The 13256-nt window shown below is 42.3% G+C and overlaps 1 protein-coding gene across 1 annotated transcript in view; it reads right to left on the reverse strand.

The window, feature by feature from the left end:
* LMBRD1 (LMBR1 domain containing 1) overlaps nucleotides 1-13256 on the reverse strand; it is a 413956-nt gene that overhangs the window by 116388 nt on the left and 284312 nt on the right. The window contains exon 11 of the mRNA XM_082251576.1: nucleotides 1022-1124. Within this exon, the coding sequence (XP_082107702.1) occupies nucleotides 1022-1124 (103 nt within the window). The remainder of the gene's footprint in view (nucleotides 1-1021; nucleotides 1125-13256) is intronic.

Below are 13256 nucleotides of genomic sequence, written 5' to 3' on the forward strand. Positions count from 1 at the left end.
AGCAGTTCCTCTCTCTCTGTCCCAGGCAGCCATTGCCACCAGCCGCATTGCTCCCGGCCTCTGCGATGGGACCAGAGAGAGGCGGTGGGAAGGGAGTGGGACCCCCTTCTGCCACCCACAGAAGTGATCGAATGGCTAATTAGCCACTCCGATCACTTCAGCTTTGTAGAGATTCACCGGCTGAAAATAATGGTACCAGAATGATGCCTGTAGGTGCAGGCATTATCCCGGTACAACCACTGGTTGGGAAGTGGTTAAAAAATCTACTAAACAGAGTTATGCTATGGAGGCCCTTGTTATCTTTGCATACGACTACTGGGGCAGTGGGGACCATGGAAACAGACATCTGCTTGTCTTAGGATCGGCTTGCACTCATTGGTACTGTGAATGCTGGTTACCCCATGGTAGGGAGCGCTATCCAGTGAGTGCAGAAAGAAAGCGGGGAGCACAAGTGGAGGCACTGGCACACCACATGGTTGCGTGACCCTTTGCAGCACTATAATTTCAATTTTAGGAGATCCTTTTGCCATACTTTACCAAGGACTTTTTATTCATAGCACTTGTCACTTTACGTTACACGTCATTTGTAACCATTATCGGACTTCTAAATTAAAGCACATGTCACTGTCAGTGTTTTTTGCACTTTTAGTTTTCTGGCACCTTTATTATATTGCGTTATTGAACATAGTTGTTATAGATTTTTATCTATCAATTGTATAATATTTTGAGTGATCACATGTTAATTTTTTTCATACTCATGTTGTAACACATATAAGCACATTTTACCAATAGCAGTGCCTCATCTACTTTGTCCTTTTTTCTTTATACCCAAGCTATTGGTATGATGTCATCATAAAAATCGTATTTTTATTAATTGTCAGGGTGTCTGTACAATCCACAGACTTTTTCTTTATACAATGATTTGAAGGGATGATGGCATTCCTGTGGGTGGGAAACATTTGACGTTTCTTGTATGGCCTTTTTATAGGACTCATGTGTCAACAAATGAACTTCTACTCACCCTCTGCAGAACTGGGAGAAGTAGATTCAATGGATTTGTTATGTTTGTACCAAAAATTATAAATCCTGACTCAATGCCGGCAGAGTGAAGAGCTTTATCAAGACTACCAAAAAAAAAGATAGAAATGATTAATACATTAACATTAATATTTAACAAGCCACAAAATTAAAAAGTAATATAAAGCTTCAATGGGGACACCTTCGTGACATACTCTAAGGCTATCTAGCATCTATTCATTTTGCAGTAGCTGCCCAACATATGCCCACATCAATCAAAACCGAATTATACAACGAAAAAACAGAAAACTGGATAAACTTTATTGTTCTAGTATTAAAATGAAAACGGGTGGTGAGCTAGAAACCTGAGTGTTATCTCAGGACAGTGTGAAAGCAGTTTAAAATCTTTTGAACACAACCTAATACTAGCCTTAGAATATTATTACTATAATCCATGTATGGTAAACAAAGGGGCAGACGCAAAGTATGGGAGTTTTTCCATGCTAGATTCCTGCCAATCTGAAAGAAATGCACAAAGGACACCAAGATTCAAAAAAAGAATACAGAAGCCTCTTGTATTTAGACAACATTAGTTTAGCCTTCAGTTCAGCTTTAACCATTTGGAGCTGGTGATTGGGGACACTGACTGGCTGCATTGGTCTGGGGACATTGTACTGCTGCGATGATGATAATGTACTATGGCTGGCTGCCCGGATGACACACGACATGACTACTGTACATTTTACATGATCACCACCACAGCAGAACAATGTTACCATAGTCACACTGCTCTGCCCTGGCAATAGTATATAAAGCTTTACATATATACTGTCACTAAAAAAGTGCAGTGTCACTGGTGATATTGTACTGCTGTGGCTATTGTGGCAGTGTGGTACTCCACCAGGGCGATGTTCACCCAGGATTCTCATTCAAACAGGTTGAGGGGTTCCAGGGGGTTTGTTTATTGAGGAGGAAACTGGCTTTTTAGTTTCCTCATTGTTTAGAAAAGTCTGTTGTGGGACCTGGAGCCTGGGGATTTCTAAGAGATCTGGGTGGGATGAAATCTCTAAGGGTCCTTTCACACGGCCGCTCCACTGCTTAAGTCCGCTGCGGGACTTTTTTTTTTTTTTTCACGGAGCGGATGACATTTGTGCCATCCGCTCCGTGTGCCCGCATATCATCCCATCCGTTTGCGGATGATATGCGGACATAATGTAAGTATATGGCATTGCGGATGTCAGCGTATGACACCCCTGACATCCGATTTTCCTTCCTTTCCGTTTTTTACACGGATGAAAAAATAGGTTTCTGTTCCATTCGAAAAAACGGAACAGAACTGTAAGGAGGAAAATCGGATGTCAGCGGATGGTATTCCGCTGACATCCGCAATGCCATTCACTTACATTATGTCCGCAAATCATCTGCAAACGGATGGGATGATTTGCGGACACACGGAGCGGCCGTGTGAAAGGACCCTAATCCTGGGTCCAGGTTGTGTGAGCAGCCAGCACACTAATTGGTCAGGTGTGTGCAGGTCTTTTAGTAGTGATCTGACCATAGTTCTGGGCTTCACCTCAGCAGACAGAAGGTAGTTGACCAGGAGTCAGGAGGGCTCCAGTCCACCTAAGAGAGAGGTGGGAGCCAGAGCAGCAAGGGGCTGCCAGCTGTGTGCACAGAGTTGTGTAGAAAGATGGTCTGTGGGCGATAAGACAAAGGTCTAACGGGAAAGGCCAGAACAGGAGTGCTGCATGTATAAGCCTGGAGGCTGAATGCTTGTATGTTTTGATCGCAGAGAATGCTGAAAAACCCTGTGATGGAAAACTCCTGTTTTGTGTTTTTTAATACTTTCTTTTAATATAAGTGGGCACGAAAAGCCCTTAAAAGAAGAAGAAAGCAAGTGGCTGAGGCCTAAAAGCTCTACATTTGATGCAAGCTCTCACATTATTGATCACAAACAACAGGTGCAAGGCGGAAGGTGGTTAAACAATACAACATTTAAAAAAAAAAAAAAAATGTAAAGTTTACCAATATAGATGCAAGATTGCAAAATGTGGGTAAACATGATTAAAATTTAATGAGAGTTGGTGTTGAATCCATTTAACATAAGATAAAAAAGCTGTAGCATAAAGAATAAATTCTAACAAAGCAAACATTAAAGTGGAAGTAAACCCACCAATTTAAAGCATAAGTTCACCTTTGGGAGTATGTTACACCCAAATTTAGGGTGTAACATGTTCCAAAAGTTGCCCGCGACCACTGATCCAACCCCTATAAACAGCACACAGGGGTTCTTCTCCCCCCACCCCCTGTGACAGCGCACAGGGGTTCTTCTCTCCGCACCTACTGTCACAATTTAAAAGCAGAGTGGCCTTGCGGGGTTCCGCCCACACATCTGCATCATTCACTCACAGAGTTCTCTGAATAAATGAACTACAATTACAGCTTTCCATTACGGCGGACGACAAGTCGTTTTTTAATGAACCGCAAGGGAGCTTGGTGAGCGCTCTCACAGTTCATTGATCTTCCCGCACTTCAGTAACTGTCTGCCATATGGAAGGTAAGGGTAGACAGGTATAGTGACAGAGTCTGCAGGAGACCGGAAATTGCACCCATGATTTACTGATCATGGGTGGAATGCTTTTCAGGCTTCTGCAGGAATAAATAATAAATGCACTTTTTTTTCTACAGAAATATGTGCATTTATTTTTTTCTCAAAAAGTTACCTTAGCCTTTAACCTCCCTGGCGGTATTCCCGAGTGTGGCTCGGGGTTAACTTTCAGTACCAAAAGCGGTAACCCCGAGCCACACTCGGGATTACCCCAGAACGTTACTCACCTTTCCTGCGATCCCCCGCCGTCCTCACACTCTCTAGCCGCTCTGTGCACGGCCAATTGCCGACACTTGCCTTCCGGTTCCCTCCCTGCGAGCATTGCGACGCAGGGGGGTGGAACCGGCGGCAAATTCAAAAGTGTAAATACACAAATTACATGATACAAAGCTGTCATCCTAACGGATTACACTGTATCATGCCATTTCAGCACAGGATTGCACCTGGTGACTTTTCCAGTGCCCTGTCTGTGCTTTTCCAGTGCTTTGTGCCTAGAAAATTTTCAACGACCATGGCGTCCAAAAAGCGTTTTTTTTTTTTTTTGCGCAAATGCACTTTTAGGTGAACTGGAAAATGGCGACAGCGAAACGGACTAACTTGAAGAACTGAGCAATAGCGATTCGTGGGAAAATTCGTCATCAGGTACGGAAAGGGAGGACAGCGACGATTCTGATGTCTCTTTCTGGCACATAGCTTGTGGAATTTGGGAAGTATGTCAAATGATTCTTCAGAATTTTCAACAGAGCAATGTGCCAAAAAGAGACATCAGAATGTCGCTGTCGTCACTTTTCGTACCTGATGACAAATTTTCCCACCAATCGCTATCGCTCAGTTCTTCAAATAACTCTGTTTTGCTGTTCTCCAGTTCGTCTAAAATCGCTTTTGCGCAAAAAGAACGCTTTTTGGACGCCATGGTCGTTCTCTATTTTTTAGGCACAAAGAACTGGAAAAGCAGAGGCAGGGCACTGGAAAAGTCACCAGGCGAAATCCTGTGGTGAAATGGCATGATACAGTGTAATCCGTTAGGATGACAGCTTTGTATCATGTCATTTAGTGCATTTACACTTTTGAGTTTTCCACCGGTTCCCCCTCCACCCCCCCCCCCCCCGCGTCGCAACGCTTGCAGGGAAGGGAATTGGAAGACAGGTGCCAGCATCTGCAGAGCACACAGTGGGAAGAGAGAGGAAGGACGGCAGACGAGGACGGCGGGGGAATCGCAGGGGAAGGTGAGTTTTAAAATGTAAAACAACAGATTTCTATGCAAAACAATGAACCGCTTTTAGCACAGAAATCCTGACATAATCAGACTGCCAGGGAGGTTAATGGTTTACCAGACACTTACACTTAAAGGATTTTGTCAATGATAACTGTCATAGTTACTTGTGCTCTCAACTAAACGATCAAGCTGGTGTGACAACTGATCACATGTGCAGTACTATGACAATTAAAAGTTCAAACACAGGTTAAGACAGCAGCTTTCTTGGCTTTGAAATATAGGAGGGTTTAGTTCCACTTTAGCTAATGGTTAAAATAATAAAAACACCAGGCCTTAAGGTCAATATGTCCAACTCCTTAGCAATAAATATCAATATCCCAACTCCCTTGGTCGATCAGCTTAAGAATCACTTCACGTTTTCATGGAGCTCCAACTTCTATTCCCTATCTGGGTGTCCACCTGGCAGCTAGTATTGACCAACTATACAAGGGTAATTACCCTCCTCTTTACAAACACTGGGGGAAGACCTAGCCCAATGGTCTCAATGTGATCTCTTCTTGCTGGGAAGGGTCACTTCTGTAAAAATTACCCTCTTACCCAAGATTCTCTACCTCTTTCGCTCCCTACCCATTCCACTTCAGAAAACACATCTGCTCAAGTTTCAAATCACAGCTCATTCGCTTCATCTGGGGCAGTAAAGGATACCGTTGCCCTAAGAATACTTTGCTCCGATTATGATCACAGGGAGGCCTAGGATTACTAAATTTATGGAAGTACTACCAAGCAGCCCAATTGGCTCAGTTATCTATTGTTTATGCATGAGGCAATAGACCAGACTGGGTTAATATGGAGCGTCAACCTGTCCCTAGGCAGACTATAGACTTCCTGATATGGTGCCCCCATAAGGATAGGACCCTGATTTTTATCTCCTACACTCTCACATTATCTGGCCTTATGTGATTCTGTGTCCTCAATCCCGGCACTTACCTTAGAACTCTGGTCTTTGGCTCACCTATTCCATAACCCGCAGTTCCCCCCCAGGACTAGATAACAGGGCTTTTCAATGGTGGACAAACAAGGGACTGTTCAGGACCGGCCACTTCATAAACCCCATGGGCTTTTAATGGCGAGCCATTGCATTCGAGATTTAGATTAAACCAAACACAACATTTCTTAATCTCTCTTTGAAGATCTAAACCAGACCCGCTGAGAATCACTGCATATGAACAATGGGGCTCTCAGATCATGGATCAGAGGGGTGGTATTTCCATCATCTACAATTCACTAGCCGAGACTTCTGAAAAACCTTCATATGCGCTGAATTGGGAGCAAGACCTGGAACATAGGTGGGAGGTCGACACCTGGTACAAAAACTTTCATAGATCCTACAAGGGAATAGTGAACGTCTCCCTCATTGAGGCGAGCATCAAACTGCTCTTGCCTTGGTATCGGGTCCTCTCCCAACTTGCCAGTATCTTCCCAGGCTCTTCCCCCTTGTGCTTTCACCGCTGTGGACATACGGGCTCTCTTTTTCATACATAGTGGCAACGTCCTCGTATAAGAGGTTTCTGGAATAAAGTCTTTTACATGCTACATAAGTTTACTAACCTTGCTATTCCCATAACACCTCAGATAGCTCTATTGAACAGCAGACCAGAGGGTGGTTCAAAACATACCCAGAAACGTATCCTTTTAATTTGGTTAGGCGCTAAACTTACTATTGCTTGGGCCTGGAAGCAGTCATCCTTTTCCTTTGCTGCTGCAAAATGCAAGATATCTTGGATAATGATCCAAGAAAAGGCAGTGAGCATTTTCCAAGATACTGTCAACACCTTTGATTTAGTCTAGGAACCCTGGATTGAATTAATCGGATTACCCCTGTATTGCACAACAGGATCATAAACTTTATCTGGACCACTGGTGTCTGAAATTCTTCTATTATGTCGGATTCCTTCCTTTTTCCTGATTTTTCTTCCTTCTACATCTTTTTTTTTTTTTTTTGCTTTTTCCCTTGATAAGGTTTTTTAACCTATGGCTATTGTAGATGTAAACTCTTACATTAAGACAGACTGCACTCAGATATGTGTACGTTCCATTGGGGATTACACTGGAGCTCTGCTCCACAGATCATCTCTTTCTCTCTACACTTTCTCTGGGGATAGATTCTCCAATACTCTAGATTATATCAAAGATCCCTTAATTCTCTAAAAGGCATTGTTTTTGAAGATGACACTTATCTATGTACGCTGTTTGGTATGGGAGAATTCCTTCAAGATTTTCAAAGCCATTCTGTGACTCTGATACTCATTTGGTTCCCTCTGAAGACTAGTTCTACTCAACAGTCTTGGAGTATCATTCGTCTCCATGTATTATGACATTTGATTTCCTATGTCTAGTTTGAAAACTATTTCTCCCGTTCTCAAATGACATGATCAACCTGTGGAATGACCTGTACTTCCCTCTTAATGTTTCCTGTTTATACAAAGCTTTCTTCAATCATTTTTGTTATCAATCATTTCAAATAAGAACTTTTCAACGAATGATAAAAGTGGCGGTGCTGTTTCCCATCCTTTGACACCGTTTGCTCCCAGATGGGGTGTCTGGGGTAGAGGACAATACACCTGCGGCTGGATTTGTTTAAATACTATACTTAATGATCAAGTTTAAGCGTGACTCTTGTTGGATTAATGTAACCATTTGATTAACCCTTTTGCTATATGTTCTGATGCATATCAGTTGGTGACATTGTTTTCCTACACTTCTGCACTTTTTCTTTGTGAAATCTTAAAAAGAGAGAAAAAAAAAACATTTAAAGTAAAATAATAAAAACACATTTGCCTTTAACCGTTTGCCGACCAGCCGCCATACTTATATGGCGGCAGATCAGCTCTGTCCCGCGAAACAACGTATATCTGTATGTCGTTTCGCGGGACCACTAGTGAGTGCGCATGCCTATTGGCAACAGGAGGAGCTAATGAGTGGGTCCGGCGATGTCTGCCGGACACCCATGATATCTCCCCCCGCGGAGACAGAACGGCGGTCTGGTACGAGTAATATAAGCGGTGTTTGATCGTGCAGCTGTGAAGGTGCCTTCATGCCAAGTAATGCTGCATTTAGATGCCAGAAATGTGAGTGCATTTTATGGAGTGTTTTTAGTGTAATAAAGGTTGTTGTGAGGTTTACACTATGACCCCCTTTTTTGATTACATGGCACTATGTTGATTGGGAGACATCAGGAGAACCGTTGCTGTCCATGATAAAGTGGTCTGTGGTTTGCTGCTGCCAAAGGGATCGTTTCCTGGGAGACATGCCAATACTTTAAAACTACAAGGCGCAGTGTACACTTCCTATAGTTACGTGGGTACTACCAAGGGGGACCGCAGAGGTGCGGTGAAGGAGCACGTATACTTGCATATTGAACACTGAGGATTGGTTCACCTTTGCTGTTTACAAGTTTGCACCATTGATATTTCTATAGATCTCCTGTTCATCAATTCTATTGTTGGGACTTAAGAGACTGAGTCTTTCAGCGCTGCTAGTGTTTATTCATTCTGTCAGGGGACACCTGTTATCTGAATAATATACACATCGTTTTTTTTTTTTATATACGTGCCATCAATAGCAGCTGCTATATACTGTTGTATGTTTATTTTAGATTACTATTTTATTTTGTGATAACACAATATCTATCACCATAGCGCTGAGTGAGTGAGCTATAGGAGCCTAGTGGCTATTTATTCTTACTCCTTCTGTTATATTACTGATATGGTATATACAGAGTAACTTCTGAGAAGGCTTTAATTTTATAAGATTTGAAACTTTTTTCCCCCCTAAAAGCCTTCTAGATTGGGCCTTGATAAATCTCTACTATTATATATCGAAGTCTAACGAAGCAGAAAGTTTTGAGCCTGTTGCTGTGTACAGTATATAAAAGGTTGATTTTCAAAATTTTCAAATGGATTAGCAACTTTTTGATAGCTGCAGGATACGTTCAGGTTAAAAATGCATAATCATGGCACATTAACTCTGGATGATATTTCCTGCCTGCCAAATGAGACTATAAAGAGCATTGCCACATACAATTTATGCTCATTATGATGGATAGGCCACACTAACCCTTTCAGTCCCAGAGGTACAGAAAATGCAGAAAAGCCTGTCAAGTGTGGATTTTAGTAACAGCCTGATTCTCTTCAGTGGATATTCAGTGATAAAAAAAAAATTTAGCAGAAAGTTCAAGCTTTCAAAATTACTATATAGTTCATATTAAAACTTGAAAAGTTTGAAATTAAACTACCATGTAAATTGTAAAATTACCGGTAATGCATTCTTACCCTAGGTGGTACACCGTGTTGTGCTAAAAACCAGTAAAACTACTACATTCACCATTTTTTACACAAGTAAATGTTTTATTATAACATTATAAAACATGTTAGTGGGAATGCATAGCCAAGTCTATAAAAACCATGAGAACACTGACAGCAATTTTTAACATATGGAACAATGTTAGCTAATAATTTCTGCAGAATCCACTAGTGTAAAAGATGCTTCTTAGAATGTGGGTTGAGCATGCAAACACTTCTGTATTATGCTTTACATTAAAATACAATGAATTATACATTTTTGAGGACCTACATACATTCTGATGATGTGGTTTGTCGGCTACTTAGCAGTACATAGAGATCTGACAGAAAATTGTAGTGCAAACAGCTCAGGACACAGATAATGCCAAAAGGTGATAGGGCCTTTCCAATGTACAGAAGTAGAGGGGCAAGATTTTAGGTTATATATCTTGCATATTTTTTTTGTTTCAGCATGGGGTGGAGAAGGTATGAATTTCAATAAAGTTTTTACATGTAACTCCCTGTTGTGGAATGTGCTACTCATTTGACAAGACAAGAAATATAAGAAAATGCCTGACACCTTACCTTGGGCAGAAAAGGGGGAATATCTCCAAAAGGAGGAGGCAAAGTTTACATTTTACCTGCTTTTTGGGTCACCATCAGGAAGATTTCCCCCTTCTTCCTGTCCCTAATGATATCAGAAGTGGACAGAGATCTCTAGAATAATGATTTACAACACCCATCAATGTATTGGTTTCCCAAAACTGTTACATTGAAGGCATGCCATGAATGATACCTTTCATAGTTGTTTGTGCTGTCACCTGAATGGTCATTAAATGGCTGGTGTGATAACGGATAACAAGCACAGTACCATGACCATTGCAGATCAAACACAGGCTAAGATGGCAGCTTCCTTGGCTGTAAAGGATAGGAGGGTATAATTCCACTTTAACAAATGGTTAGATTAATAAAAAAACACTTGCCTTCAAATTAATTTCGGCATATTACTAATAGAGAGTATAAAGAGTAACTTATAAGGAGATTTTAATTTTCTAATATGGTTTGATTGCCAAGGGCTGAAACTTTTTTTCCTTGAGAAATCTTCTCAGTTGAGCTTTGATTTCATACAGCAGGCAGCAGCTGAGAGGTAAACTGTAATTGCACACACCATGTCCAGACAGTGGAGAGACATTTGCTTATGATGCAGGACATAAGAAAGGAAGGACAATATCCTGATTAAAGCAGAGCTTTACCAAAAAGTGGAAGCTTGCCTCCCCCCCCCCTCTGTTGCCACATTTGGCACCTTTCAGGGGAGAGGGGGGGGGAGCAGATATCTGGTTTGACTCAGCCGACAGCTCGGTCCCCCTCCTCCTGCCTCTGGGCCATTTGAAAAGCGCATGTGCAGTAGGGAATCAGCTGTGAAGCCGCAAGGCTTAACTGCCAGTTTCCATTAGCTGAGATGGCAGCGGCAGCAGACGAGAGCCAATTGAAAAATCGGCTCAGGTGAAGACACCGGTTGATTAGTGGACAGGTAAGTGTTCTTATATTAAAAGTTAGCAGCTGCAGTATTTGTAGCTGCTGACGTATTTTTTTTCTGAAGGAGCCTGGAGCTCCGCTTTAAGGAAGAAAGCAGAAACCACAAAAAAAAAAAAAAAAAAAAAAAAAAGGGCCGCATGACACTAAAGAAGGCCTCCTTGTGGGATAAAGTCCCCAACACAGACTCTCCACGCAGAGGTAACTGTAACACGTAAGGCCACCTTATAGGTCAAACAAGTGACATTTCCTTGATATGCTCAAAGGGTGGCTTCGGACGAGGAAAGAGAACCAGACTGAGATCCCAGGGGGATCAGCCAGTTTTTTGCCCAGAACAGACTGGAGGAACTTTCTAGGATGAAGGTTCCTTTACTTGCTAAAGCAAAGCAAGCCTTTCAGCAGCAAATGTAGAATTGCTAGCCTTTAAAAGGGCAAGAATGGCAGAATCCAAGTGTCTCATATCCCTAATCATCATGGCTTCAACAGTGATGTCATGTGAAAGAGAAGCAGGATAAACACTGGCTCTTTGAACAGAAGGTCCAGGAGATGTGGAAGCGCCCTCCTTTTTCAGTAGTGAAAAGTTGGCAAAGGACAATCTAGAGGGGGAAGAAAAGGCATAGACCAGATTGAAATGATCCTATAGTGTAACCATAGCATCCACTGTGAAAGAAATGAGGGTCCTTGGATCTGGCGACAAATGTGTCTGTTGCTGAATCTGAACGATAGAAGATCTATATTAGGTGTTCTCCACCTGTGGCAAAGGGCCTGAAAGATCTCCGGATGGACAGCCCATTTCTCAAGATCCAGATGCTGACAACTAAGGAAGTCTTGGGCACAGACAAATAAGGAAGCCCACATTCCAATTTTCCACACATAGAACATGTATGGCGGATAGGGCAAGAAAGGAACATTTTGCCCAGAGGGGAGTTAATCGGATTTCCCTTACAGCAGAGTAACTTTGGGTTCCTCTCTGCTGACTGCAATAAGCCACCATTGGGTTATTATCCGACTGCATTTTTGTTGAGTGTCTTTGCAATAGACATGTCCAGTGCTGAAGGAACAACCAAAACACCCCGAGTTTCAGAATGTTGCTTGGAAGTTCCCTGCACTGAGAAGGTGCTCAGGACTGCTTTGCAGCCCAATAGGGACAATTGTCCATGATTATGGAAGAAAAGTCTACCCTAACTCCAGCGACAGATTGAAAATCTACAAAGTCAGGACGAGTTTGAATTTGGGGTTTAGATGCTATGGGTGGTCCAAGGACTGAGTTAATTAAACCCACACAGCCAGTTCCCATGTCATACCCCACAATGTGAATCCCATGAGACTATAGCAAAGCCAAAGCTGGGGAAGGCACCGCGGTGAAAATGCAGAGGGGCTGTGGACAGACTCAAAGGAAGGGCAGCAAACATGTAATGCCATTTATCCATCACAAAACTCAATGTTGATGAGGCAGAAATATGGGGATGTCCATCTCAGATGTTTACTGAGGCCAGAAAAAAACCCCTAAAGGAGGCAGGAAATGACTGGCCTAGCATTTTTAATGCAAACCTATAGAACCCGTAGAAATAAGTTGTGAGTGTTCGGATATTAAATGGACAGAACTGCTCCATTAGTTTTAGAACTGTAAAGAGGTTTGAATAGAAATCTTAAACTCACCCCTAGCCTGTAAGGCTGGCATCTGTTGTCCAAGCCTTCCATTGAATAGAAAGTAATGAATTTCCGGACTCCAGGACAGTGGAAATTCACCATATCAGGGAGATTTTTATCCAGTAGGATAGACGTAAAGGATGATCCAGAGACTGTTTCTACTTGTTCCACAAGTGAAGGATGTCGAGTGAAAAGGACCAGTAGAAAAACCGTGCAAAGGGAACGGCTTCAAAAAGGAGGCCATTAGGCCCAGAAACCTCACGCAGAAACTAACTGAGGGTGCCTTTTGGATCTGAAGGTCCGCATATGGGATCTTGAGGAGGTAATCTTTTCTGGAGGAAGTAGGAGTCTTACTTGGGCTTTGACCAGGATTAGCTCCAGGCATTTCAGAAGGTGTGAGGGCTGGAGGAAAGATTTTGGAAAATTAAGTAGTCAAAGGTTTGAAGGAACTGAATTGTCATTTGGATGCTGACAGAGAAGGCTGAGGAGTCTTTCAGCAGAAAGTCATCCAAGTACCATGTGACATGTACGCTCATGTCCACAGAAAAGCAAGAAATAGGCAAGCACTTTTGGGAACATTCAGGGCGCACAGGAGAGCTTGAATTGTAAGGCTATGTTTCTGGAATGTTGGTCTTTCACAGAAAAATGCAGAAAGCATTGATGTGAGGGAAAAATAGGGACACAATTTTGATATCCAAATAAATCTGTTTAGAGATTTTAACTCCGATATAGGGAAGATGCCTCTATTTGATTTTCATACTTTGAGTAGATTTGAATAAAAACCTTGTAACCTTTCTGCTGGAAGCAATGGTATAACTTCTCCTAGTGACTGAAGGTGGTCAGTAAATCAGCTTGGTTTTGAGCTGAAGCGGGGTGGGGTGCTGGCAGATTG

Source organism: Pelophylax lessonae, assembly GCF_965119305.1.
Source record: "Pelophylax lessonae genome assembly, chromosome: 3".
Classification (NCBI taxonomy): domain Eukaryota; kingdom Metazoa; phylum Chordata; class Amphibia; order Anura; family Ranidae; genus Pelophylax; species Pelophylax lessonae.